This window comes from Tiliqua scincoides, unplaced genomic scaffold (genome assembly GCF_035046505.1).
Source record: "Tiliqua scincoides isolate rTilSci1 unplaced genomic scaffold, rTilSci1.hap2 HAP2_SCAFFOLD_110, whole genome shotgun sequence".
NCBI classification, from domain to species: Eukaryota; Metazoa; Chordata; class Lepidosauria; order Squamata; family Scincidae; genus Tiliqua; species Tiliqua scincoides.
In genome coordinates, this window is record NW_027101362.1 from 17,405 (window position 1) to 45,258 (window position 27,854).

Here is a 27,854-nt window from a genome sequence, read left to right on the forward strand (position 1 = left end):
CTCTCTCTGTAGGATCCTGCTGGCATATTTGAACTGGTGGAGGTGGTCGGCAATGGGACATACGGCCAGGTGTACAAGGTGAGTATGGACCGGGTCTCTGTGCAGCCGTGTGCCTGACCTGCGCTGTTTGGCCTGAGAACCACATTGTGGCAGTGAGCCAGGGAGGGGGCACTTGTTCTTGTGCCTAAACAGTTCTCGTGAAGCAAAGCATGTCTCACTTGCCTCAGTCTACTCCACAGCAAGCCTTGGGAAACACAGGAGCCTCCCACCATCCCCCATTTGGAAGGACCTGCCTGGTGTTCTGCAGATGCATGCCCCAGCTTTCGCAGTCCTGCCTTGATGAGGGCCAGAACATGCTTCTTCTACAGTGGGGCAAATGTGATTCTCCAGGTGCTGGACTGAGTGTCTTGCTTGCCTGGTCCAACTGCAGAAGCCTGATGTTGCCTCCATGTGCCAGGTCTCAGGGCTATGGATCTTGCCTGTTTGGTGACAGACCCTCCCAGGTGCCCATCTGAAAGCCAGATGCTATGCTTTCGCCCTCTGCCAACCACATGCTCTCTGTCATTGCAGAGCGCTCTGGGCAGCGGCAGTAGCTGTGGAAGAGCTAGGCAGGACAGAGCACTGTGGATATGCGAAGGGAAAGCATCGCTCCTCTCCTGCAGGACTTGGAGGCGTCACTGGCCGAATCCCTTCACAGAGTCCCAGGAGAGAGGGTCTGACCAGGCTTCTTCAGCCAGTGTGCCTGCTATGAAGCCACACCCCTTGTGCCCGTCCCTCCAGAACCCCAGCTGCAGTGCAGAGCAGCAGCAGACCTGAGGAGAAGCTGAGTCATACATAAGGACACATGGTCTCTAAGCACATAAGAACAGCCCCACTGGATCAGGCCATAGGCCCATCTAGTCCAGCTTCCTGTATCTCACAGCGGCCCACCAAATGCCCCAGGGAGCACACCAGATAACAAGAGACCTCATCCTGGTGCCCTCCCTTGCATCTGGCATTCTGACATAACCCATTTCTAAAATCAGGAGGTTGCGCATACACATCATGGCTTGTACCCCATAATGGATTTTTCCTCCAGAAACTTGTCCAATCCCCTTTTAAAGGTGTCTAGGCTAGACGCCAGCACCACATCCTGTGGCAAGGAGTTCCACAGACCGACCGCACGCTGAGTAAAGAAATATTTTCTTTTGTCTGTCCTAACTCTTCCAACACTCAATTTTAGTGGGTGTCCCCTGGTTCTGGTATTATGTGAGAGTGTAAAGAGCATCTCTCTATCCACTTTATCCTTCCCCTGCATAATTTTGTATGTCTCAATCATGTCCCCCCTCAGGCGTCTCTTTTCTAGGCTGAAGAGCCCCAAACGCCGTAGCCTTTTCTCATAAGGAAGGTGTCCCAGCCTGGCAGTCATCTTAGTTGCCCTCTTTTGCACCTTTTCCATTTCCACTATGTCTTTGAGATGTGGCAACCAGAACTGGACACAAGACTCCAGGTGTGGCCTTACCATCGATTTGTACAACGGTGTTATAAGATTAGCCGTTTTGTTCTCAATACCTTTTCTAATGATCCCAAGCATAGAATTGACCTTCTTCACTGCCGCCGCCCATTGGGACAACGCTTTCATCGACCTGTCCACCACCACCCCAAGATCTCTCTCCTGATCTGTCACAGACAGCTCAGAACCCATCAGCCTATATCTAAAGTTTTGATTTTTTGGAGAGATCCTTCTGGAGCTCCTCACAATCACTTCTGGTCTTCACCACTCGAAAAAGTTTGGTGTTGTCTGGAAACTCAGCCACCTCACTGCTCAACCCTGTCTCCAGGTCATTTATGAAGAGGTTGAAGAACACCGGTCCCAGGACAGATCCTTGGGGCACACCGCTTTTCACTTCTCTCCATTGTGAAAATTGCCCATTGACACCCACTCTCTGTTTCCTGGTCTTCAACCAGGTCTCAATCCAGGAGAGGACCTGCCCTCTAAATACCTGACTGTGGAGTTTTTTCAGTAGCCTTTGGTGAGGGACTGTGTTGAACACTTTCTGAAAGTCCAGATATATAATGTCCACGGGTTCTCCCACATCCACATACCTGTTGACCTTTTCAAAGAATTCTGTAAGGTTCGTGAGGCAAGACTTACCCTCACAGAAACCAGAAACCTGATTCTCTCTCAGCAAGGCTTGTTTGTCCATGTGTTTTGAGATTCTGTCTTTGATGAGGCATTCCACCATCTTACCTGGTATAGATGTTAGGCTGACCAGCCTATAGTTTCCCGGTTCCTCACTCCTTCCCTTTTAAAAAATCGGTGTGACATTGCTATCCTCCAATCTTCTGGCACTGTGGCTGTTTTGAGGGACAAGTTGCATACCTTAGTCAAGAGATCTGCAACTTCATTCTTCAATTCCTTAATAACCCTTGGGTGGATGCCATCAGGGCCCGGTGACTTATTGATCTTTAATTTATCAATGAGGTCTGAAACATCTTCTCTTTTAACCTCTATCTGACTTAATTCCTCAGTCAGGAGGGGCCGTTCGGACAGCAGTATCTGCCCGAGGTCTTCTGGCGTGAAGACAGATGCAAAGAACTCATTTAATTTCTCTGCCATCTCTAAGTCTCCTTTTATTTCCCTCTCTCACCATCCAGAGGGCCAACTGCTTCTCTGGCGGGTTTCCTGCTTCTAACATATTTGAAGAAGCTTTTATTATTCCCCTTAATGCTGCTGGCCATGCGTTCCTCATAGTCTCGCTTGGCCTCCCATATCACCTTCTTACATTCCTTTTGCCACAGTTTATGTTCCTTTTTATTCTCCTCATTAGGGCAAGACTTCCATTTATGGAAGGAAGCTTCCTTGCCCTTCACAGCCTCTCTAACTTGGCTGGTTAGCCTTGCGGGCACCCTCCTGCACTTAGTGGAACCCTTCCTCTTTTGCAGTATTCCTTGGTGGGCCGCTGTGAGATACAGGAAGCTGGACTAGATGGGCCTATGGCCTGATCCTGTGGTGCTGTTCTTACGTTCTTATGGTATACACTTCCACTGGGCCTCTATTACTGTTGTTTTAAGCAGCCTCTATGCACTCTGGAGAGATTGGACTCTTTTTGCCTTCCCTTCCAACCTCCTTCTAACCAGCCTCTTCATTTGAGGGAAGTCTGCCTGTCAGAAGTCAAGGGTTTTTGTGAGAGATTTGCCCAGTATTCACCCAACGTGCATGTCGAAACTGATTGCAGCATGATCACTGTTCCTCTATGGCTCCATAACATTGACATCTCTAACCAGGTCCTGAGTACTGCACAGTATTAAATCCAGAGTCACCTGTCTTCTGGTGGGCTCCATGACTAGCTGCTCTAAGGCGCAGTCATTTAGCATGTCAAGGAATCCAGTCCCCTTTTGGTGACCAGAACACAAATTGTCCCAGTCGATGTGAGGATAATTGAAGTCCTCCATGATTACAACCCTATCCCTCCTTGTCACCTCCCTGATCTGTTTCCTCATGTCAAGGTACCTCCTTCTGGTCACAGGGAAGCACATGCAGAGTACCCTTCACCCTTGAATAGCTGTGTCTGGTTGGGGAAGGCCTGCTTTCCAGGCAGGCTTGTTGCCTCCAACAGCTCTCTTCTGAGCAGAGCAGCCAGCTTTCCAACCTGGCAGTGCCAGCTTTGTTCCTATGGCAACCGACACGCTGCCTCTGTTGCTTGGACCGTGTGCCTGTATGTGCTTCTCTTGGCCCCACTCTTCTGGAACACGGCACTTCCCCTTTTGTGGGCACCTCAGCCCTCGAGCAGGGTTCCCTCTTAGGGAACAGTTGGCTTCTAGCCCCGTGTGAACCCAAGGGCATGTGCAAGGACCATCCCTCTGCGCTCCTGGCTGGTCTTTGTGAACACAGCTGGCCTTGGGAAACGGATCCAGCTGTGATCTGGGTCCTCCTCTTCCTTCACTGGCAAGCTTTGCTTCCGTCCATCTGGCTGTTCCTCTATGCCCACTCTCCAGCTGCCACTGGGGCAGCCTCAGGTCTTTGCTGAGAGAAGGCTTCTTTTCCCACCCAGCACTGCAGTTGAACAGCCAGGTGTTCCTTGTACTGAAGGTGAGCGAGGCTGCCTGGGAAGAACCAGGCCCAGCCCTGCCTGGCCCATCAATTCTGCCTGCTGCCAGTAGTAGTGTTCCAAAGCCACAGCTGGGGGGGAGCTTTCCCAGCCCCGCAATTGAGGCTGTTGGGTCCCTCTGCACGCCAGGCAGAGGCGGGTGGGCTGGGGCGGGAGGCGGTGTTTTACGGGGGCATCTTCCTTGCCTGCCGCAGCCTGGTGTTTCGAGCCCTGCCTTATTGGTGCACACCCCAAAGCCCTGCAGCTTGCAAGAGGAAAGCCAGAGCACATGAGTGCCGTGGCCCCTTCCGGGGGCAGCCCTTTTCCTGGTGCTAAACCTTTGCCCCGAAGAATGGGGGTAAGGCACTTCCCTTTCCTCGACCTCCCTGGCCGTGGGACCTGCAGCCCCCTCTCCCACCAGTTAGATGGGGGCAGCTGGCCGGGAGGGGGGTGCTGCTGCTGCCTGAGCCTGCAGCATCTTTGGTGCCGCCTCCACCCATTGCTTGGCCTGGAAATGTGGGAGGGCAGAACAGGAGCTCCAGAATAGCGTGCAAAGGTTTTTTTCCCGTGAAAATGCTGTGGTGGTGGTTGGCATCAGTGTGTGGTCTGTGGCCCTTGCTAGGAGGGTGGAGGCAGAGGCAGGCAGGGCTGAGCAGCGCAGGAGGGATTTTTTCCGAAGAAAATAGCTTATTTTCCCTCCCCCCCCCGCAACCACTACCGTGCCCGGGAAGTGTGGAGCTGAGGTGTACCAGATCGTTCTGTTCAAGCAGCACTGCTGGGGGGGGGGGGAGTTCCAGCCTGAGTGCTGCCGCTTGAAAGGAAGAAGGAGGTGGTTGCCAGGCGACAGCTGCCCACGCCACCAGGCTGCATGGCACCACAGACAATGCCAGCGTGCGGTTGAGGGCAGTGGGGGGGGGGCTGGCTACAGCACTGCAGCGGGGCTCCCAGCCCTGCCTCCTCCCTCCTCTCTGACCTTCTTAGGCTGTCCCATGGCAGCAGTGGGGCTGGATGGAGACCCACCCACCCCACTGGCAAGGCTCCCAAGAGGAGGCCTGTGGGAGGATCTTGGAGGCTTGCAGGCTCAGGAAGTCGAGGAGGATGGCAAGTGGGGAGGCCCTGTTCCCTCCGCACCCACCTGTTGGCTGGCAGCTCTCTGGCCAGTTCTGGGCAGCGGGGCTCCTGGGCTTTGCGCCTGTGTGGATGGTGCACCATCAGGCCAGAACTGCCACACACACCCCAGAGCTTGTCATGCGCTCTCTCCACAGCCCTGAGCTGAGGAGGAGGGGGGGATGGGGCAGCTCCATTCCACCTGGAACATGGATTATCTTCAGCTCTGGGGAGGCCTTCTGCGTGGGGGGGGGGTCAGCCGTGCCAATCTCCAAACCCCTAGGTCTGTGTTTTCCAATAGGTGTTGAGGTTTGCAGTGCTATCCTGCCTGGTCTTTATGAGACTTGGGGCAGGTCTTAGGTTCTATCCCAATCCTGTGAGGCAGGTCAGGTTGCAAGAGAGGCAGCAACCAGTGACTGGCAGGGCCCAGGTGTGGATTTGAACCTGAGCCTCCCTGGGCGTCCTCCAGCCCTTGCTCTTCCTCTTCCTTTCTCACGCCCTGTCCTGCATTGGCCTGGCAGTGCCAAGGAGGGGAGGGTCCTCACTAGGCAACTCACATGCCAGAATCAGGGAGGGGGGCGAGGGTGCCCCTTGGGAAGAAACCAGTGCTCCCCTCCCCCCTGGAGGTGTGCTTCAGAACGAGCATTTTGGTCTTGGCAGCCCCTCTGGAGGGGGGGGTGGGCTTGGTGGAGCAAGGTGAAACTGGAGGCTTCATCTCATGCTGACTTTGGTTTCCAGGCCACCCCCCCCCCACAACTCACTTGCCAAAGCCTGTGGAAGGACCTCGGCTAGCTGGTCTGGGGAAGAAGGCCCCCTTACTTTTTCCGAGGCCTTGGGGGTCACTGCCAAAGAGGGGGTGATTTCTTGGTAGCATCACGTGTGCAACTCTGGCAAGCTGTGTAGTGGGGGGATGGAGGGAGAGAAGGGCTGGAAACCAGGGTGGCAGAGTTTTCTGGGAAGAGGGAAAATGGGGCAGGGTCTGGTGTCATCCTGACCCAGATGCCCTCTGCCAGAGTCCAGCAACCAGTCCAAGCAGAAAGGGGGAGCCTTGACTTGACCGGCCTCTGGCGCCCTCTGCTGGGGCTGCAGTGCAGATACCAAAGTGAGGCTGGCTGGCTGGCTCCCCCATAGGGGATCTCAGGCCCTCTGTTCACTTGCTGGGACCTTCCCTAGTTACGCAGGCGGAAATGGGGAGTGGGGCTCCCAAAGCAGGGGACAGGGGCAGCAGATGCAACTGCAGGTCCTGAAATGGAGAGGGGGAAGGCGAGTGCTTGCTAGTCCAGGTGCAGGCTGCTGTTCCTAGTTCTGGCTTCCCTGGGCGTTCTCAGTGCTTGTACCCCGGCCAGAGATTGGGGAAAAGAGCAGTGCCATGGGGGGAGCACTGCAGTCCCATTCCACAAAGCCCTCACATAGTCTCTGGACTGTAGACCAACAAGGAGGAGTGGAGCTCCAGCCACACATTTTCCATCCTGCTGCAACAGGGTCGCTGGCAAAGCCCCAGGCCAGAAGACCTGACCCTGAGTTGCACTGGGGCGGAGAGCTTTGGAGATACAGGCAGCTTCTCTTGGGGGCAGCTACCGCCATCCTGAGTCAGAGCACAGGCTTGTCCCCTCCAATTGGCTAAGGAAAGGGGAGGGACAGCTGCCACTTCCTGTGCCTTGTGAGCCCTTCGCCTGGAGACACTGTCTCGAGGTGAATCTGGCACTCTGCATGCGCAGGAGGATTGGTGCCTGCAGCTCTGTCCTTCTCTGGGGCCTGGTGTTGGAGGTGATCAAGCAGACATGCTCATAAGAAGAGCCCCGCTGGATCAGGCCAAAGGCCTTTCCTCGTAAGGGAGGTGTCCCAGCCCAGTAATCATTTTGGTAGCTCTCTTCTGTAATTTTTCCATTTCCACTATATGCTTTTTGAGATGACCTGTTGACCTTTGCCTGTTGACCTTTTCAAAGAATTCTAAAAGGTTCGTGAGGCAAGGGTCACCCTTACAGAAGCCAGGCTGATTCTCCCTCAGCAAGGCTTGTTCTTCTATGTGTTTTGAGATTCTGTCTTTGATGAGGCATTCCACCATCTTACCTGGAACAGATGTCAGGCTGTAGTTTCCTGGGTCCCCTCTCCTTCTCTTTTTAAAGATCGGTGTGACATTTGCTATCCTCCAATCCTCTGGCACCGTGGCCATTTTGAGGGACAAGTTGCATATTTTATTCAAGAGATCGACTATATCATTCTTCAGTTACTTAATAAGGCTTGGGTGGATGCCATCTGGGCCCGGTGACTTATTGTTTTTTATTTTGTCAATTAGGTCCGTAATGTCTTCTCTTTTAATCTCTTTCTGACTTAATTCCTTGGTCAGGAGGGGCCACTCAGGCAGTGGTATCTGCCCAAGGTCTTGTGCTGTGAAGACAGATGCAAAGAGCTCATTTAGGCTGCAATCCTAACCACACTTTCCTGAGAGTAAGCCCCATCAAACAAAATGGAACTTGCTTCTGAGTAGACCTGGTTAGGATTGTGCTCTTTATTTCTCTGCCATCTCTAAGTCTCCTTTTATCTCCCCTTTCCCTCCCTCATCATCCAGGGGGCCAACCGCTTCTCTGGCGGGTTTCCTGCTTCTAACATATTTGAAGAAGCTTTTATTATTCCCCTTAATGTTGCCGGCCATGCGTTCCTCATAGTCTCGCTTGGCCTCCCATATCACCTTCTTCCATTTCTTTTGCCACATTTTATGTTCCTTTTCATTCTCCTCATTCAGGCAAGACTTCCATTTACGGAAGGAAGCTTCCTTGCCCTTCACAGCCTCTCTAACTTGGCTCGTTAGCTGGCCATGCCAGCATCCTCATAGACTTAGCGGAACCCTTCCTCCTTTGCAGCACACACTTCCCCTGGCCCTCTATTACCCTTGTTTTAAACAGCTTCCATGCACTCTGGAGAGACTGGACCCTCTTTACCTTCCCTTTCAACTTATTTTTTATTTTTCCACTTGCTGCTCGGTCAAGTGCTTCCTTGACACCTGCAGGACTAAGGCACAGGAAGGCATAAGCAGGACTATGGCAGAATAGACTGCCAGCCATCTGGCTTTTTTTATTACTTGCCCCCCCCCCCCCCGGAAATGCAGCAGAGCCAAACTGTGACCAAGGGGTGACCCCTGCAGAGGTGGATCCAGCCGCTGCTGCAGCCCCCCCTCCTGGTGGAGCAGCATCAGCAGTTGGTTGGACCACCTGGTGAGCTCTGCTAGGAGGCCATTCAGCTGAGGCGTGTGGGACACAAGCGAGGAGAAACATGTCAGGCAGAATGTCAACACACAGCGTGAAGGAGGCACGGGAGGAGGGCGCAATGGGCCACACTTACGGCATGTCCTCCTCTTCTTCCAGGGCCGCCATGTCAAGACTGGGCAGTTGGCTGCAATCAAAGTCATGGATGTCACTGAGGTAGGATCCAGTCCAAGTGGCAGAAGGGGGTGCCACATGTGGGTGCAGAGAGGTCAGGGGGCACCCTGCGTTGCCTGGAGCTGGAATCCCTGGCTGGCGTTGGGCTGGGGATGTCCAGGACCTGTGAGGGAGCTCCTAGGAAGATGGCTGGCCAGGGCCCCCGTGGGTGGCTGGCTGGGTGACCAGGAAGGGCAGCAGCATTTTAGAGAGCTGAGGGAGTTGTGAATCTTCTGACTTGAGCCTCTTCCTCAAAGGATGAAGAGGAGGAGATCAAGCAGGAGATCAACATGCTGAAAAAGTACTCTCACCACCGCAACATCGCCACCTACTATGGAGCCTTTGTGAAGAAGAGCCCCCCTGGGAACGACGACCAGCTCTGGGTGAGAGGAGGAGGGCCGGTGGGAGACAGATTGAGCCAGCTTGGCTTTTACTTCCTCGATGGAAGCCAGAGCACCCCCTTGGCCCACAGCCAGAGCAAAACATGGATGCCTGCAGTTCAGCCTGGCAGGGGTTTGAAATCAGCGGGACAAGGGGCAGGGAGTTGGGTGGGCACCAGCTGGGTGGAGTGGAGCTCCAGCCACAGTCAGAGTGGAGTCTTCACAAAACAAGCACGTCTTCTGCTGGGGGCCTTCTCCTGTACCCCCACCCTAGCCTGTGCCTGGAAGATGGCCTCTTCAGTTGACCTGAATGGCAGGCAGGTAGGGGGGTGTGTTCTGTCGAGTCTGCTTAGGGGCTCTAAGGGTCACAGCAAGTGCTGTGCTCAAAGCAAAGCGGGAGCTGACCTAGTCACCTAAGGCCCCCTCCCCCAGCATCTACCCACCACATGGTACAGTTACGCCCCCCAGGAATTCTGCCCAGTGCAGGGTGGGGTGCAGCGTGTACCTGTGGGGTCCTTGCTCAGGTGAAAAAAGAGGGACCAGTGGGGAGGGCGTCTCCCTGTCCCCCTACCAGTGTTTGGGGCGCTGGTCCCTTCGCCTTCGCCCCTCCCCCCCGTTTTTCCACTGTGGGTTTCCTTCTCCCTTCCAGCTGGTGATGGAGTTCTGCGGTGCAGGCTCGGTCACGGATCTGGTGAAGAACACCAAAGGCAATGCCCTGAAGGAGGACTGCATCGCTTACATCTGCCGGGAGATCTTGCGGGTAGGGGCAGAATGTGGCCAGGGAGGGGAGGGGTTGGTTCCTGGGTGCATCTGGCTGTGGGAAAAGATGTCATAGTAGGGTGTGGCCTGACCACGGCAGCCTGCTTCCTCTCCCTCCTCTCACTGCCCAGGGACTAGCTCACCTCCACGCGCACAAGGTGATCCACCGAGACATCAAGGGCCAGAACGTCCTGCTCACCGAGAACGCGGAGGTGAAGCTAGGTATGGTGGCCCATCCTCCGGGGCCCTCAAGCCCCCTTCTCTCCTTCCCAGTGGCCTCCAGGCCTCCTGTCTTCCTTCCCAAACCTCACAAAACAACCCAATAACACCCCCCCCACACACACACACACACACACACACAACTGAATGGGGGTGACTGACACATGTGCTCTCTTGACCCTTCTGGTAGTTGACTTTGGGGTAAGCGCCCAGCTGGACCGCACAGTTGGGCGTCGGAACACCTTCATCGGCACCCCCTACTGGATGGCCCCGGAGGTGATCGCCTGTGACGAGAACCCGGACGCCACGTATGACTACAGGGTAAGTGTCAGTCCAGAGGCCAGGCGCTGCTCTTGCAGTTGCCACCTCTGCCCCCAGCGCTGTCCTGTGCAGGAGGCTGAGCAGCGTGGCTCACATCGCCAGGGCCTCGGCTAGGGGGGAGGAGCCCAGCAGGTGAAGGGAGGCTCAGGAAGCAGGCAGGAGAAGGGTGGTTCTCCTCGGCCAAGGGAGTGGTAGAGGAGATGGGAGGCAGGCAGGCAAGCCTCTTTGGGGTCAGGCAACAGGACAGAGAGCAGGCCGGGAGGCGGGTGAGGCCTGTCTCTGGCTTGGCCCTTGGCCTCGGTAGTGATGGCTTCCTCTCCACAGAGCGACATCTGGTCCCTGGGGATCACTGCCATCGAGATGGCCGAGGGAGCCCCACGTGAGTGTCTGTGTGGGGGCAGGCGGGCGGGGCGGGGGCTGGGCTCAGGCACAGAATCCAGGCTGGGCACCAGGGCATGCTGTGACTGCCTCATGGCAACTTCTGGGAGGGCTTGTGAGGCTGAGGGCAGAGAAGGAATGGGAAGCCCTTCTGGCCTGGCCAGCACGCTCCTCCTCCTGTCTTGCAGCTCTGTGTGACATGCATCCTATGCGGGCCCTCTTCCTCATTCCTCGCAACCCACCACCCAAACTGAAGTCCAAGAAGTGGTACGTGGCTGTGGCCAGGAGGGAGTGGTGGGGCTGGCCACGCTCCAGGGCAGGGTGTTGCGGGAAGTGCTGCAGCTTCCCGTGGCCTGGTCAGCAGCCCTGCTGCAGAGGAATGCCCTGGGGGAGCAAAATGGAACCCCCAGGAAGACCACCTGCTCAGTTGTGGGGGTTGGGCAGCTCTCTCTGAGGGCCGGATGAGCAGCACCTGGCTCTGGTGTGCCTGGAAAGGGGGAGCTGCGACTGTTGGAGAGGAATCCCTGCTGGGCCTGGTGGAGGGAAGGAGGCTTCGGCCTGCGCCCTCACCACACAGCTGCTCTTGGCCTCAAGAGGCCCCAGGCGTGCCAGGGCGCCACATGTGCCCAGCTGTGTATGGAGACTGAGGCCTTGACGGTGGGCTGCTTCCCTCCCCAGGTCCAAGAAGTTCATTGACTTCATCGAGAACTGCCTGATCAAGGCCTACACCAGCCGGCCCCCGACGGAGCAGCTCCTCAAGTTCCCCTTCATCCGGGACCAGCCAACTGAGCGGCAGGTCCGCATCCAGCTCAAAGACCACATCGACCGCACTCGCAAGAAGCGGGGAGAGAAAGGTGTGTGTGTTGGGGGGCGCCTGAGGGTCCTGAGCCCGTGTCCCTGCTGGGGAGGCAAGGGCAGCGCCAGCGTTTGTGGCCTTGCTCCCTGCCAAGGTTGCCGCATTGTCTCCTGACAGATGAGACTGAGTACGAGTACAGCGGCAGCGAGGAAGAGGACGACGGGCGTGGCGAGGAAGGGGAGCCTAGGTACGGGGGGGAGTGGCGTGCAGCCGCAGGAGGGAGGGCACCATCCCTGTGGGATCTGCCCCCTGCTGACGGTGGCAGTGGTGGGTGGGCCCAGCAGATGGCTTCAGACAGAGAGGTCCCGACAGACACCCTCCTGAAGAGCCCTGCTGCTGGCTGAGGCCTGCCTGCTCCTCCCAGAGCCTTCAAGCAGGCCCTGAGGCAAACAGTGGCAGAGCGCCCCGGGCACGGAGGCTCCCACGGGTGCTGCTGAGCCTCTCCTCCCTCCAGCTCCATCATGAACGTCCCGGGGGAGTCGACGCTGCGGCGGGAGTTTCTTCGCCTGCAGCAGGAGAACAAGAGCAATTCGGAGGCCCAGAAGCAGCAGCAGCTGGCCGCCCAGCACCGGGACTCGGAGGCCCACATCAAGCACCTCCTGCACCAGCGCCAGCGGCGCATTGAGGAACAGAAGGAGGAGCGGCGGCGCGTCGAGGAGGTGAGCTGCCCTTGTGCGTGGTTCTGGCGCCCTTCCTGCAGCGTTGGTGGTCGGCTGGCTGCCCTGCAGCCCTTCCCAGCACGCCAGCCTGAGGAGAGCAGCTCGCCCTTGTGGACCCAGTGGCAGGCCCTCTCTCCGGCTTGCTGGGCTGGTCCAGTGGGGCCGCTCTCTGCACCAGCCCGGCCCCTGTGCTGCCTTCACCAGCTCTCCAGGCCAGGCCTGGGCAGAGGAGGGTCTGCCGGCTCCGCCTACTGACACTGGTGGGGGTGGAGCCTGCTGGGCCCTGGCTGAGGCCTCCGCTGGCTGCGCCCTGACTGTCACCTTTGCCCTCCTCACCCAGCAACAGCGCCGGGAGCGCGAACAGCGGAAGCTGCAGGAAAAGGAGCAGCAGCGGCGCCTGGAGGACATGCAGGTGCTCCGCCGTGAGGAGGAGCGGCGGCAGGCTGAGCGGGAGCAGGTGGGCGTGCTGGGGCCCCCAGGGCCTCTGGCCCAGCAGGCACGGGAGGGCAGCACGAGTCCTGCTGTGGCAGGCAGTGGAACGTGGCAGCAGTGAAGGCTCGCGTGTGCCCAGGGAGCCTCCTGGGGGGATTCCCTGAGCGTGGGGTCTCTGCTGTTCCCGGTGAGGTGGCGGTGCCTTCAGCAGCTTCTCTCCCCTTCTGCCTTTGGATGGCGGTTCTTCTGGGGCGTCCTTCTCTTCTGCTCACCCACCTGCCTCTCGCCTCTGCTCCTTCTGCCCCCTTCCCCCCACAGGAATATATCAGGCACAAGCTGGAGGAGGAGCAGCGGCAGCTGGAGATCCTGCAGCAGCAGCTCCTCCAGGAACAAGCCCTGCTCCTGGTATGGAGACCAGGCCCGGTGCCCTCCCCCTGGCCCTGGCGGATCCCCAGGACCCTTTCCCTGGGCTTGGGGGAGGGACGGCGGGCGGGGCTGCCTCTTGGGGGAGGTGAGCAGTCCACCAGCCCCCCCTCCTCCGCAGGAGTACAAGCGGAAGCAGCTGGAGGAGCAGCGGCAGTCGGAGCGCCTCCAGCGGCAGCTGCAGCAGGAACACGCTTACCTGAAGTCCCTGCAGCAGCAGCAGCAGCTCCACAAGCAGCAGCAGCAGCAGGAGAAGAAGCCCCTCTACCACTACAGCCGTGGCAGTGCCAGCCCTGCCGAGAAGCCCACCTGGGCACGGGAGGTGCGCCTCGCCACAGTGGGATGTGCCCAGTCCAGGCGGGCTCTGGGCAAAGGCCAGCGCTGGGGGGGGGCATCCCAGGGACCTCTGCGAGGTGGGAGAAGGTCCTTTGGAGGAGCAGCTCTGACCTCTTCCCTGGGCAGGTGGAGGAGCGCACGCGTCTGAACAAGCAGAACTCCCCCTCCCCCGTGGCCAAGACCAAGCTTGGGAGCTCAGGACAAGACTTGGCCCCGCAGACCCGCTCTGAGTCCGTGTCACTCAACGCTTCCCCCGCCTCCCAGACCCCGCCCATGCAGCGCCCCGTGGAGCCCCAGGAGGGGCAGCACAAGGTGAGCCCTCCCTGCCCTGCCAAGGGCCTCCGGACATCCCAAGCTCCGCTCATCCTCATCTGCCTGCTGCTTCTCCCATTGGCTGCCCCTCGAACCCGCCTCCCAGGACCCCACCCCTTCCCAATCAGTAAGAGGTGAAACTGGGACATCTGGAAGGGTCGTGGGGGAACAGAGCCTATGTGGGAGCTCTAGAAGCCTCGTCCCTGGGCCTCCCCAGGCAAGGAGTCTAGCAGCCAGACTCTCCCTCAGCAGCCCAACCCCCAGCATGCACAGACCCACCCACTCTTTCTCCTCCTGTCCTCCAAGCATTTGGCCTGTAGGAGAGTTGCTGCCAGACCTCAGTCAGTTCCCGGGCCGTGCAGACAGAGGAAAGGGCGTGACGGGGCGGTTCTGGTTCTGGTGGAGGAGCTTTGGTGGGGCAGCGTTAGCGGCCTGAGGGAGGCTGGGGTTCCTGGTGTCTCCCTCTGGTTGAAAGCTGCCCTGGGCAGGAGGCAGGGCCCTCGCGCCCCCTTCCCACTGTCACTGTGCCCCCCTCTCCGTCCGCAGAGCCACCTCGCCCATCGCGTCCCGCTCAAACCATACGCTGCCCCCGTCCCCCGCTCCCAGTCGCTGCAAGACCAGCCCAGCAAGAACATGGCTGCTTTCCCTGTCCATGACTCCGCCTCCTCTGCCCCATCCCCACCTCGAGCGGGCGTGATCCGGCAGAACTCCGACCCCACCTCAGAGGGGCCTGCCCCACCGCCGTCCCGGCCCACCGCCGAACAGCGAGGACCATGGGTCAAAATGGACCCCGACGCCCCCCCCAAGGTAATGGAGCAGTGTGGGGGGGCGGTGCAAGGAAGTTTGGCCTGCACAAGTCCTGCACCCGTGGAACTCTGGACATTTGCCAGCTCTTGTAGGCCAGGCTGGGCTTAGACAGCCAGGAGGGCACTCTGTGTCAGGAGAGGGCCCCCCCCTCGAGGGCTGCCTGGGGCTCTGGATTGCTGACCAGAACTCTTCCACTCCCCCACCTCAGTTTGCTCCTTCTCCTGAGAACTTGGAGCTGAGTAGAGCCTCCAAAAAGCCGGTCCCGAGGATCAGGGCACCAATCAGAAGAGTCTGCATTATGGCGGGGGGAGGGGGTTGGTAGAAATCCAGGCTCTCCTGTGTCATTCCACTGGCACAGAGGCTGCTTCGGACCCAGGTCTGCTGCCAGTTTGTGTCCTGCTGTCTCATGAAACGCACTCCCAGAGCAGCTCCCCAGTGTGTCTAAAGGGCAGTGCCAGTCAGCAAGCCTGAATGCCTTGTTCCAGGAAGAGCTGGCAGGCTGTTTCTGGCCTCTTCCTGGAACCCTTTCCCAGATGCCAGGGGCTGAGTGGCAACCCACCGAGGGCCAGGCCAGGCTTGAAGCTGCCCCCTCCTTCCAGGTGTCCTTACAAGGGAGGGAGAAGCATGCCAGGGAGTGGGTGGCTGCAGTCATCATGTCACTGATGCCACTGATGCACCTCCACCCGGCCACAGCTGGCTTTCCAGAATGGGCAGGAGAGGTGCAGGGCAGGCTGCGATTCTGTAACATGCAGGGAGTATTCAGAGCACCAGTAGCTTTTACTGAGCAAAGTGCTTTCTTGTGTTCACAACATCCCTGCCAGGTAGGACACTCCATTTGCTGATAGAACTGGAGGCAAGAGGGGGGAGCAGCTTCCCTCAAGTCAGCTCAGCAGAGGTGGGACTAGAGCCCACCTCTCCAGATCTGAGGTGGACCCCATCTGAGCACAGGAAGCCACTCTGCTCCTGACCAGAATGCCCCGGTCCATCATGGTCAGCATGGACTGGCAGCAGTGACTCTGGGCCATTGGCAAGGAGTTTCTGCCCTGCCTGACCGGGAGAGGCAGCCGGGGACCCTCTACAGCTCCTGCAGGAGTGGCTCTTCCGCCCTCTTGTCAGGCTCTGTGCACCCTCACCTGTGCAGGTCCTTCCCTCACTCTCCCCCTCACTCCCCACAGGTTCCCCAGCGGACCTCCTCAATCGCGACGGCTCTCAACGCCAGCGGGGCAGCAGGCAGCAGCAGGCCCGGCCAGGCCATCCGAGCCAGGTGAGCTTTCTGCAGACCTGTGTTCCCTTTGCCCAAATGGCAGTGCAGTGGTGCTCTCTGGCAAAAGGCTGCAGGGCTGCCCGGGCGACCTTGGGAGAAGGCAGCCGCCAGCACTCCTGGGTTCTCTCAGCAGGAGCTGCTGCTGCTGCTCTGGCCTTGAACAGGAGGAAGCACGCCCTGAGCAGCCGCCCCCTTCCTGCCCTCACTGCCCACTGAGTTGGCTCCCCCTTTGCCAGCCTTCCCTTCAGAGCGGCTCCCCCCTTGTTGTCGCTGCTGCTGCTGCAAACACACACAGCCCCCTCCAGCAGAGAAGCCATTCCTGTAGCAGAAAAGAGTCGAGCAGTGGCCCCCCAGCCCTGGCACGGCCCCTCACCCAGAAAGACACCAAAGCACCAGCAGAAGAGCCGCTGCTCCGGGGCAAGCAGGCACAGCTGCCGCTGAGGGGTGCCCCTGTTCAAGCTGGCAGGGGAATCTTCCTGGCTGGCATTTTCCCCGTTGATGGGCCCCCACCCATCCAGCGAGTGGGGGCAGCTGTGCCTTTGGAGGGAGGCACAGAAGTCCCCAGTAGAAACCATGGGAAAGCCTGCCGTCCGTCCCCCCCATCGTGGAAGGAGAGGGGACGTGGACGAAGCCGCAAGGGCTGTTGGGGCTGTCTTGGATCCGGTGCCAAACTGGGGCTGCGACGCACCTCCTTGGACCCAGGACAGCCACCTCACTGGCACCTCTGCGCCACAGGCGAGGAGCACTCTCTCCCCATGCCAGCTGAGCCCCAGATTGCTCCTGTCCTGGGCCCTCTGCTGATCTCCACAGCCCTGTGATGCGTCTCTGCTCCCCCCCACAGACCCCGTAGCAAGTCTGCATGGCACATCCACATGCACAGCCGGCTGGAGAGAGGCCCCAAGTGGGGCGACCCTTTGCCCGCCCCTCCTCCTCCTCCCCAGCCTGCAGGCCGGACCCTGCCCCAGGACCCCCTGCCTTCCGTGCCAAGCGCCAGTAGGTAATGGAGCAGCGCACTGGGGCCCCTGCGGGCACAGCTGCGGTGGCTTGGCCAGCATGCCGGTCTCCTCTGCTCCGGCTCTCTGTCTGCACTGGTGATGGGTTCTGCGCTTTGAGCAGCGGGTGCTGATTGGTGAGCTGGGGGTGGGGGCGGGGGCTTTTGGTACGTGGCCTCTGTCCGTTACAGCAGCTCCCATCTGTTCCTTGCAGCAACCCGGACCTGCGGAGGAGTGACCCTGGCTGGGAGCGCGCTGACGGCTTGCTGCCCTCGGGGAGTGCCAACCTGCCCCAGGCAGGCTCTCTGGAACGCAACCGTGTCGTAGGTGAGGGCACAGCAGGTCCAGCTGGGGCCTGGGGGCACTCTCAGGCAGGGGACAGGCCGCCCAGCGTCAGTCTTGCCTGCCTTGGCTGCTCGCTTTCTCCCTCCCCCGCTTGCAGGACCACCGCTTGCAGGCCTCTTTCTCTGCAGGGTGGGGCGGGGCGGGGTGGGGGAGAGCCTCTCTCTCCTGGCAGTCGGGCACCTTCTCGTTCTGCTTGCCACAGAAACGGCTGTGTAAGCCTCTTTGCCCAGAGACAGCATATAAATACGTTAAATAATAACTGCGTGAATAGTGTGTGAAGCAGGATGGGGGTGGAAGACTGATAGGCAGGACTGCAAGCCCTCAGGAGGGGGCCAGGGTCCTTCCATCACTGGACAGGCAGGAGGCCACCCCTCCCCCAGGGATGGGAGTGTGTCAGTGAGATGTGCTGCTGCTGCAGCTGGACGCTTTAGTCACTGTGGCCTCCTCCTCCTCCTCCCTGCGTTTGCAGAAACCCCTTTCAGGTCTCCTCCTAAGCCATTGGCTGCCCCCACTTCTTGTGGCAGCAAGTTCCACAAGTGAATTCAGCTTTGTGTGGAGGAGAACTTCTCCTGTTCTACCCAGAATGAGTATTCTTACATGACCCCTCCCTCCCGGGGAGGGACAGCAGGCACGGGGTGCAAGCTCTCACTCCTGTCCTGGCACCCACCGCACCATTCCTCGTAGGGAGGGGGCTCCAGCCCCTGGTGGTTTGGGTGGTCCTCTTTTAAATCAGGGGTGTCCAAACTTTTTGGCAGGAGGGCCACATCATCTCTCTGACACTGTGTCAGGGGCCGGGGGGGGGGGGGGAGAGAATTAGTTTACATTTCAAATTTGAATAAATTTACATAAATGAATATGTTAGAGCTGGAACTTATATGAATGAATGAAGGTCTTGCAGTAGCTCAGGGCCTATGGAAGACCTTGCAGAAAGCAAAGCCGGCCTTTCCTTCGCCGCTGCAGCAACATCACAGACGTGACAGAGAGCAGTGGGGGGAGCTCTCATCCCACAGCTCACGTGAGAGGTGGAACAGTTGCCTTCTTGCTGAGAGCAGTTGCGTCGAACCAGCATGGGCTCCAGCAAGTCTCCCGAGGGCCAGAGGCTCGTTGGATTCGGAGGGCTCCCTGAGGGGCTTATCAAGTGGCCCCCGGGCTGGGGTTTGGGCACCCCTGTTCTCAGTCCTCTCCGGCTCTTACGGTATCCTTGAGATGTGGCCCCCAGAACTGTGCAGTCAGGCCAGTGCAGCAGCTGCTCCATAGGTTTGCACAGGGGTGTCACTCCTTTGTGTGGTCCCCCTCCTCTGAACCTCTGCCATGGAGCTGCTGCTGCTGCCTGCTTTCCTTCTCCTCCCAGCCCCTGGCCAGCCGCTGCCAGTAGGGGCAACAGCCACCAAGTGCTGGACTGCTGGGCAGCAAGAGAGGCAAGTGCTGTCACATTTGCCTGCCCTTCTCAGGGGCTTCCACATGTAGCAGCTGGGGGGCGACTGTACTCCAGGCAAGCAGATGGTCCTTTACCCAAACATACCTTTCTGTTGTGCTTCCTCCAGGTCTTCCTTGCGGGGGGCTCAAGGGGGCCTTGGTTTGGCAAGCACCATTGGGATTGTACAATGGGGGGTTTCCCTGTGGTGGTCAGAGTGAGGGGGCCAGATGCTGTGGGGGGGTGCTTGCTGAGAAGCCAAGGCCGAGTCTCTGGTGAAGGGGGGGCAGCATTGATGGTCCTCACTGTGAGGACCCCGGAGCCCTTGGGCCGTCCCGGCGCCAGCAGCACTCGGGCCTCTGAGCGGTTCCAGAGTTCCCGGGGAGGCAACAGCTGTCGGTGTTCATGTGGGGCACACCTGTGGGTGCCTGGGTTGGTGCCTGAGCTGGGAGGGGCCCTCAGATCTACTCCATCTTGCCCGCAGCTCCTCTCAAGCTGGATAGCCCCCCAATTCTGCTGCAAGGAAGCAAGCCCAAGGGAGACGACCACCGATCTCGACCCGGCCGGCCAGCAGTGAGTACCCCGCTTCCTGCTTCCACGTCCCCTTGGAACGTGGTGTGCCGCAGGCCCAGCGCTCCAGTCAGTCCTGGGGGCGCCACTGGGTGCCAGACCCAGTCAAGCGGTTTCCTAGCAGTGCTCCAGTTTGGGACGGGAGCTGGGGATGTGAGGAGACGGAGGTGCACCTTGCCCCACACCAGGATGTGGGGAGTTGGAGCAGCTCCTTGCCCCGTGCTGTGGGGGTGGAGACCGCCTGGTGGGGGCTTCCCCTCTCCTGGCTTTCCTTGGGGGGTTCTTGCATGCGTGTCTTGCCCTCCTTGAAAGTCTCTTTGCACAGAACGGAAGGCTCTTTGGCTCCCCTGCATAGGAGGCTGAGGGGTGACCCTGCCCGCCTGCCTGCCTGCCTGGGGAGAGGGGAGGCGGCTGGGGGTCCAGGGATCCAGCTGGCAGCCATGGAGGGCTCCCCTTCCCTACAGCTCTCCTCCCCTCCTCTTCCTTGACTAGAAATGTGCTGTGGAAGCTGCAACCCTCAGGCCTCTGCCATGGTGGGGGAGGAGGGGGAGGGGGGCCTGGTGCTGGCAGCCCCCTGACCTCACTGCCCTGTCTCTTTCTTTCCTCCACCCGCTCACCCTCTGCACGGCTCAGAGCTATAAGCGGGCAATCGGCGAGGTTAGTGTGCTTCTCCGACCCGTGCTGCCCTGGTGGTCTCTCTCACGCTGTCCCCTGCCTGCTGCTGCAGCTTCCTTCCTGCCCCCTACCCTGGAGCACCCCTTACTGCCACATGGCACCCATGCCCTGCCCCCAGTACATCCTTGGGTCTTGAGCACTCCCCCCCCCCCGACTGTGTCCTTCGCTGATTGCTGGGGGCTTGTGTTTGGTTTCCCATGGGGGGTGTTCACTTAGGTGGGGGAGGGCTGGGACGGGGATACTGACCCCAGTGCGCCAGGAGGGCCGCATGGCTCCTGAGTAAGCAGCCAAGGGCTGCAGGAGCAGAGCTGAGGGGTCCTGGAGTGGTGGCAGCATTGGGGGACTCCTGGGCTGCTGAGGCGGGGGAGGGGAGGCTGCAGGGGAGTGGCGGGCCACCAAGAGAGGATTCGCAGCACCCTTTCCCGGGAACCCCTGTGGCCGCTCCTGCCCCTTCCTTTGCAGCAGGTGTTCCCCCCCCCCCCCCGCTGGCTGAGCTGTTCTCCCCACTGTCAGTGCCCAGAGTTCAGACGCTTTTCCTTCTCCCCAAGAACTTTGTGCTGCTGAAGGAGCGCCCAGAAGAGGCAGCCCCCAAGCCCCTCAAGAAGGCCATGGACTACTCCTCCTCCAGTGAGGAGATGGACTCCAGCGAGGAGGAAGAGGAGGAGGAAGAGGCCGAGGAGGGGGAGCGCTCTGAGCCCGGCACAGACACCCCAGGGACCAGGTGAGTGACTGCACAGGCGGGAGGCAGGCATTTGCAGACACAAGCGGGACCCCCCCACCCCAGCGCGCAAAGCTGCTCCCCTGGATGGGATGGTTGCCTTGGAAGGCCAAATCCGATGTTCCTCTTGAGCGTCCCATGGCTCCTGGAGGAAGCCAGTGCTCACCCCAGTTCCTTCTCCCCGCCCTGCAGGGATGGCGACACAGACTCCGTGAGCACAATGGTCGTGCACGATGTGGAGGACCTGGCTGGTGGGGGCAGCGGCGGCTCGGAGAGCTCCTATGGTGGGGAGGGCACCTTGCTGGTGCAGCGGGTGAGTGGGCCCTCCTCTGCCTGCTGCTGGGTGGCCCTTTCCAGCACCTGCGTCTTGCACCCAGGACAGGGAGATGCAGGTGCGGTACACCTGCAGATGCAGTACTGTGAGCTGCCTGCGGAGGCAGGCTTGCTGCAGGCAGGCACTGTTCAAAGGGCCTCCCTGCACACCTGGGGTCTTGCCCTCCTTCCCCCTTCCCTTTGTCCTGCAACTTCACTGCCACTGGTGAAGACAGGCTCACCTGGTCTCCTTTGTGTGAGTTGTGAGTTGCTGTGTGGCTGCAGAAAAGGCTGTTGTAATTCTGGGTTGCGTTAACAGCACCATAACTCACAGAATGCTAGAAGCGGTGGTTCCATTCAACTCTGCGCTTGCTCGGTTTTGCCTCCAGTTTCGAGCCCCATTCTGAAGATGCAGCCAAACTGGAGCGGGTTCAGGGAGGGGCAGGGTCTGGAAGGCAGATCCTGGGAGGGAAGGTTGAGGTGAACTCCAGGAGTGTCACCTGGAGAAGAGAGCCGATGGCCCTCTTCACATACCTGCAAAGATCTGTTCTCTGCTGCCCTGGGGAAGTTCCACCTGGAGCGCAGGAAGAGAAGGGAGCAGAGCGAGAAGGGGTGTTCAGTGGGGAGGGCTCTCTCTCTCTCACTTGCCAGGCACCTTTTGGAGATGCTGTGGAGAGGATTCTCCTGCTTCAAGCCCTGGGATTGGGCTAGGGGGCCTCGAAGGCCTCTCCAATTCTCTAGTTCTATAGATGGGTGTTGCTAAATTTTGTTAACGTTGCTTTTTCATGTGCTACCTTGAGGGCTCTCTTGGAGTGGAAAAGTAGCTTTTTCTTTTGATGCAAATGGACAAACTTGAATGTCCACTTTGGTGAAGGTCAGAAGCTTGCCGTGTGATTACTAGAAGAAGAAAGTGCTGAAACACTTGCCAAGGGATCGAAAGCCGGCACCAGGAGGGGGGCTTGATTCTCTGTGTTGCCAATACCTCTGCCCTCCCGCTTGCTTCCAACCGCCCTCCCTCTCTCCCTCCCTCAGACCCCTGAGGAGGAGCGTGGCCTCCTGCACAGCGATAGCAATGGCTACACCAACCTACCGGACGTGGTCCAGCCCAGCCACTCGCCCACTGAGGCCAAGAGCAGTAATGGCTCCTCCTCGCCAGTCAAGGACGCAGCTGCAGATGTGAGCTGGAAAGGGGAGCCTGCTGGGGAGTGGAGGGGTGGTGAGATGGGGCTGGGGGAGGGGCTCCTCTTCCTTGCGTGAGCCTTGAACAGGCAGGCTTCCCAAAAAGACATGGGCCCTTCTGGGAGCAGGAAGGGAGCCTGTGAAAATTGACCCCTTCTGGGGTGGGGGGCTGCGGTAAGGGTGGCACCTGACCAGTTTATTTCACATGTGTTGAACCTCAGCTAGACTCCTTCGAAGTGTGAAGTGAAATCCTCGCCAGGCAGATACAGGTGTCCGTGTTTTTACACATACCTGGTCATTTAGAAGTGTGCCAGATGACACACCTGGTGGCCAGGCATAGCAGCCTCCTAGCAGTGCCGAATCAGGTAGCTCTGCTGCATGCTAAAGACCTGTTTCCTGGACGGAGGTCTGTGGAGGTGGGGCCTGCCTGTTTTTCCCCTGGGGCAGGCTCCCTTGGCCATTCTCACCTCCAGCTCTGCCTCGGAATGTCCAGGCTTGTGGAAATATCCTCCCCACCACAGCCCTCAGGTTTCCAGTGCTGCCATTCCTGAGGTTGGATTGGTGTCTGTTTGTTCTTTGGTGCAGAGGTGCCCAGCTTGTCCTATCTGGGCAGCCTTGGAGAGGTCCAGTGGGCGGAGGACTGGAGGGTCAGTTGCCAGTAGTAGTGTTGCGGACGGGCCAGGTCTGTTCCTGCTGTTGCCTGAGTGGATCTTGGAGTAGAGCTAGTGTTGCGGCTTGTGGCAGGGCCTGGGCCTTGCGAGCGAGCGAGAACATGGCTGGCACCCCCAACTTCTGGAGACAGCACTGGCACCCCCTTTCCGAAGCCCAGCAGCAGGCAGATCCTCTCCCCACCCCAGAAATGGCAGCCCTGAGTCACACTGTCTCCCTTCTCTTCTCCTCTCCGCATGGCAGTACCAGTCACGAGGACTGGTCAAGGCCCCTGGGAAGAGCTCCTTCACCATGTTTGTGGACCTGGGCATCTATCAGAGCTCCCCCGGAGGAGGAGGAGATACCGTCCCCATCACTGGTGCGTAGGGCAGACTTCCTCTGGAGGGACGGGGCTTTGCAGGGGAGGAGGAAGGGAAGGGTCTCTCCCCCCCACACACACAACAGAGATCAGCTCTCTGAAAAGCAACCCAGAAAGCACAAGTGCGATCTGTGCACAGTTTTGCTCCACGCATGCCACATGTGCTCATAGAATAGCCCACACCTCTGCCTGCCAGACATTCCATCAGCCTGCTCTGGCCCCCCCATCATGCTTCGCCCACTCCAGTCCCAAAGAGCAGAGAGTCTTTGGGGGGCTCTTTTTGCCAGCGGGAGCATCGTGCCTCCAAAGGACCTTGTCTTGCCTGCGGGACAAGCACGCCTGTGTTGGCTCCCCACGCCCAGTTTTTCGACCTCTCGCTGATGGTTGCTCCAGTCACGGCATCCACCCTGCCCCAGAGATGTGCAGCAGGCCGTGTGAGATTCCAGGCTAGGGGTGATGGTGAGCTGACCTGGCTCTGGCATCCACAGACAGCTGGGCCTGAAGCCTCTCCCTGTTCTCTTCCTCCACCCATGCGGTCTTCCTCATCCTCTTCAGCATTTGATCCTGGGCGGCTGGAGCAGCTGCAGCTGGAAGCTCGGAAAGGCTCCGTGGTGAACGTGAACCCCACAAACACGCGGCCCCACAGCGACACCCCCGAGATCCGCAAGTACAAGAAGCGCTTCAACTCGGAGATCCTCTGTGCAGCACTCTGGGGTGAGAGGCAGCCGAGACGGCCCTTTCCCTGCACACGCTGGTGTGCTCAGGAACAGTGAGAGGCTTCTGTGATGATGCCCGCAGCCCTGGCGGGGTGGCAGGGCCTGCCTGGGGCAGCCCCTTGGGGGGCAACTAACACTCCACCTTGCTGCCTGCAGGGGTGAACTTGCTGGTGGGGACGGAGAATGGGCTGATGCTCCTGGACCGCAGTGGGCAGGGCAAAGTCTACAGTCTCATCAGCCGCCGCCGCTTCCAGCAGATGGACGTCCTGGAGGGCCTCAACCTGCTCACCACCATCTCGGGTGAGAAACCATGCATGCCCCAGTTGCCCCCGGTCCGAGCCCTGCCCTGCATTCCCAGATGCCATCAGGTGCAGGCAGCTTTGGAAGGGGGCAGCAGGAGGACTTCTTAGGCATGCAGAGCGAGGGGATGCACGCCCCACAGGCGTGTCCCCCGACTGCCCACTTGTGACCCTCCATGCCCGCCCTGGCTCTCCTCATGCCCTTGCTCAACCTTGGCTGATCTGGTCCTGGTGGTGCACCCCTCCCACCCCAGTCATGGTCCCCTGGCACCTCTCTCCCCCTCCATCCCACAGGGAAGAGGAACAAGCTCCGTGTCTACTACCTGTCCTGGCTGCGGAACAAGATTTTGCACAACGATCCTGAGGTGGAGAAGAAGCAGGGCTGGACCACTGTGGGGGACATGGAAGGCTGTGTCCATTACCGTGTGGGTAAGCGGAGGCTGGGCAGGGGGTCGGCCTAGATGAGCGAGTGGCTGCATTCTGGCCTCTGAAACCTCCAAGCACCTTTGTCAAAATTGCCGCTTAGAGGAGAGAAATCTTAAGTCCCTGAGAGAAACGTGAGTTGGCTCGCCAGGCCAGGGCTGCACACCCCTGCCAGGGGGCAAAGCCAAACCGCCACCCTCTGGCCGGCCAGCCAGCCAGCCATCCTCCTGCTGCGCAGTCCAGCAGTCCTGCTTTCCCAAAGGGAATGGGACCAAAGATCCCTTCCAGGCTTCTCCTGAAGGCCAGGCAGGCAGGCAGGAAAGCCTGTGGTTCAGAAACGCGCCCAGCTCTGTCCTGGAGGGGGCGTGTCACGCCTGTCACTGTCCCAGAGAGGCAGAACATCCCATTCGCTCCTTATTCCACCCGCAGTGAAGTATGAACGAATCAAGTTCCTGGTCATTGCACTCAAGAATTCGGTGGAGGTCTACGCCTGGGCACCCAAGCCCTACCACAAGTTCATGGCCTTCAAGGTACTGCTAGGGCAGGGAGGGGCCTTTAGGCCTTGGGAGGGGCTGCAGTTCAGGACCCAGAAGGCACTGGAAGGGAGGGAGCAGCCCCCCACCAGAGCCCCCCTCTTGAGTGCTTTGAAACCTGCAAGGGGGCCACAGAAAGGGTGAAAATCTGCTCTGTCGTCAGTGGGGACCTCCCACTTGTGGGGTGAACCGTGCTGGAGGAGGGTGCAGGCCGTGGTTGGCAATTCCACAGCCCTCGACTGTCAGGTGCCTCTGGGATCCAGGGGCCCCGGGAGCTGCAGCTAGAGGTCCTGAGCTCTCACCATCCCGCTAGACCCTGCCCCCAATCTCTCCCCCCCCCCATTTTAGTCCTTTGCTGACCTGCCTCACCGGCCGCTGCTGGTGGAGCTGACGGTGGAGGAGGGGCAGCGCCTGAAGGTCATTTACGGGTCCTGTGCTGGTTTCCACGCCATCGATGTGGACTCAGGAAACAACTACGACATCTACATACCCGTGCATGTAAGCAGGGTTGGGGCGAGCCAGGGGTGTGCGCAGGGGCTGGGCCAGGGGCTCTGGGCTGTGACCACCCATAGCACTGGGCTGGTGCCACTGCCTCCTCCCCTGCTGCAGATCCAGTCCCAGATCACGCCTCACGCGATCATCTTCCTGCCCAACACGGAGGGGATGGAGATGCTGCTCTGCTACGAGGACGAGGGCGTCTACGTCAACACCTACGGCCGCATCATCAAGGACGTGGTGCTCCAGTGGGGGGAGATGCCCACCTCTGTTGGTGAGCCTGGAGCAGGGCTGCAGTTCAAGGCCAAGGCGGGTGGGGGCCAGAACTCCCAGACTCAGCTGGCTCCCCTCCCACTCTCTATTCTCTCCCCCCCCCAGCGTACATCTGCTCCAATCAGATCATGGGGTGGGGCGAGAAAGCCATTGAGATCCGCTCGGTGGAGACGGGGCACCTGGACGGCGTCTTCATGCACAAGCGGGCCCAGCGCCTGAAGTTCCTCTGTGAGCGAAACGACAAGGTGAGCAAATGTGCGCTGTCAGATGGGACTCCCTTGCACGGCCAGGTGGGCCTGCCTCAGAAGAGGTGGCCAGTGCCACCTGGAACATCCGGGTTGCTGCTGCGGCCACCCCCTACCACAGGGCAGGAAAGAAGAAGACCAGCACCAGGCACTGTGGGGGGGGCACACAAGTTGGAGAATGCCTGGTGGCTTCCCTGACCCCTCCCTCTCCCCCAGGGCCTCCCTCCAAAGTGCAGCTGCACAGACCCTGCCTGGTGCTGTGGGGCAGAGGGCTGGCATCCTTTTTCAAGTGGAGCGGCAGCCCCCTCCTGAACTGGGGGGCTGGAGGCGGCCCTCTCACTGGGCCATGGAAAGCAGTACAAAGGCACATTCTGCTCCTGGAGTGTCAGCTGGCAAGGGGGAGAGGCGGGTGCAGACCCAAAGTGCAGAGGTGCTAGGCCAGCTGGGAGTGGCAAGGAGGTGCCCACGCTTTCCCCTCCCCTGCAGGTGTTCTTTGCCTCGGTGCGCTCTGGGGGCAGCAGCCAGGTGTACTTCATGACGCTGAACCGAAACTGCATCATGAACTGGTGAAGGGGGGAGGCCCGTCTGTCCCCCCTCGCCTGTCCAACTCCGCCAAGGAAGCAGGTGCCAGGAGGAAGAGCGTGTCAAACACCCTGCTCTGCACAAGAGGACCAGAGCTGCCTATCCTTGGGAGCAGAGGGTGCTTTGATGGGGGGTGGAAGAGGAGCCCTGTCGCTCTGAGCTTCTGAGGGGGGCAATGCTGGGAACTGGGTGGGAAGGTGGTCCTGATGGAACATTCTGCCCCCCCCCCCGCCCATCACCACCTCTGCTCCCCCATTAGCCTTTCGGTGCCCAGAGGGAGACCCAAGCCAAATCATGTAAATAAGCAGCACAGCTGGGCGGTTCGCTCCCCCAGACTAAAAAACGTGCTGGAGGGGACTGGTGGGGATTGGGCCTGTGGCAATGACTGGGTAGCCCTGAAGGAGGGAGGGGTGGGGCTTGTCTCATGAGTTCACACACAGCTTCTCCTGCCCCCCCCCCACTCTTCCTCCCACTTGCTGCAGTGTCCCGGAGCCCCCTTGTGGGTCACAGCCTTCAGTTTGGTGAGAAGCGCGCTCCCCCTGCCCTGCCCTTGCATGCCCACCCTGACTTGCTTCCTCTCCCCCTACGCGTGTCATTGCATCAGAGGAAAGTGGGGGGCCGCCTCTTCCCTCCTCCAGTCCCTGCAGGGCTTGGCCTCCCTGCGCTTGGGGGGTACAGAATGTAATTCCCTCCCAGGGACCTCATGGGTGGAGGGGTCCGCCTTGTATATTTTGCTTTAGTTCTTTTGTTATGTCGATTAAGTAACTAACAAAGCACTTTAATGGCCCAGCTAATCAGGATGGTTAGTGGGGTTTGAAGGGGCAGGGGACCAGAGAGCAGGGCATGCCCCCCCTTTTCTCTCGGCAGCAGCTGGGGGGGCAGAGCCTTCGGAAACTGCAGTGAATAGCCTGCCTTGGCTGCCCCCTAACCAAGTTGCGTGTCTTGGTTTCTTGCTGGGTTTGGGGTTATGTGCTCAGGGATGGGGGAGGCCTCCAGCACAATCAGCTGGGGGGACGCGCAGAGTGGGAGGCGTGTTAGTGCAGCCCTTTTGGGGCAGGCTTGGTGACCAGTACATTTTGCTTGCATTTGTATGTGACCCCTCCCTGACCCATCCGTGGAAGAAAGAGCCTGCCCCCTCCCCGCCCTCCAGCAGTGGTGGCCTTTGGGAGTCCGGCTGTTAATAAAATGAACCAAAATCTGTGCTTTTCTCCCCTTTGTGGTTCTGACTCACCTGGTGGTATCCACAGAACGTGGGATAACAATCTGCTCAGATCTTCTGGAGGGGTGGGGGGGCTTGGCTGCTACCCAGGTGCTGGG

General features: G+C 59.4%; 1 protein-coding gene across 2 annotated transcripts; it reads left to right on the top strand.

Annotated features, from left to right (window-relative positions):
- Window positions 1-27,745, top strand: MINK1 (misshapen like kinase 1). Of its 2 annotated transcripts, XM_066610966.1 has the most exons (32): window positions 1-78; window positions 8,540-8,596; window positions 8,851-8,976; window positions 9,623-9,733; window positions 9,864-9,954; window positions 10,142-10,272; window positions 10,597-10,651; window positions 10,839-10,917; window positions 11,329-11,504; window positions 11,624-11,693; window positions 11,961-12,165; window positions 12,506-12,622; window positions 12,916-13,002; window positions 13,142-13,342; window positions 13,483-13,668; window positions 14,215-14,475; window positions 15,651-15,739; window positions 16,946-17,058; window positions 18,975-19,063; window positions 19,694-19,717; window positions 20,284-20,456; window positions 20,646-20,766; window positions 21,798-21,941; window positions 22,857-22,971; window positions 23,527-23,685; window positions 23,844-23,987; window positions 24,281-24,415; window positions 24,839-24,939; window positions 25,291-25,440; window positions 25,552-25,711; window positions 25,816-25,955; window positions 26,442-27,745. In XM_066610966.1, the coding sequence occupies exons 2-32, from the start codon at window positions 8,582-8,584 to the stop codon at window positions 26,523-26,525; spliced, it is 3,852 nt and encodes a 1,283-aa protein (XP_066467063.1). In that variant the 5' UTR covers window positions 1-78; window positions 8,540-8,581; the 3' UTR covers window positions 26,526-27,745. The 2 variants fall into 2 exon arrangements, with proteins under 2 accessions (XP_066467063.1, XP_066467064.1); XM_066610967.1 differs by lacking the exon at window positions 19,694-19,717.
- Window positions 27,746-27,854: the final 109 nt, after the last annotated feature.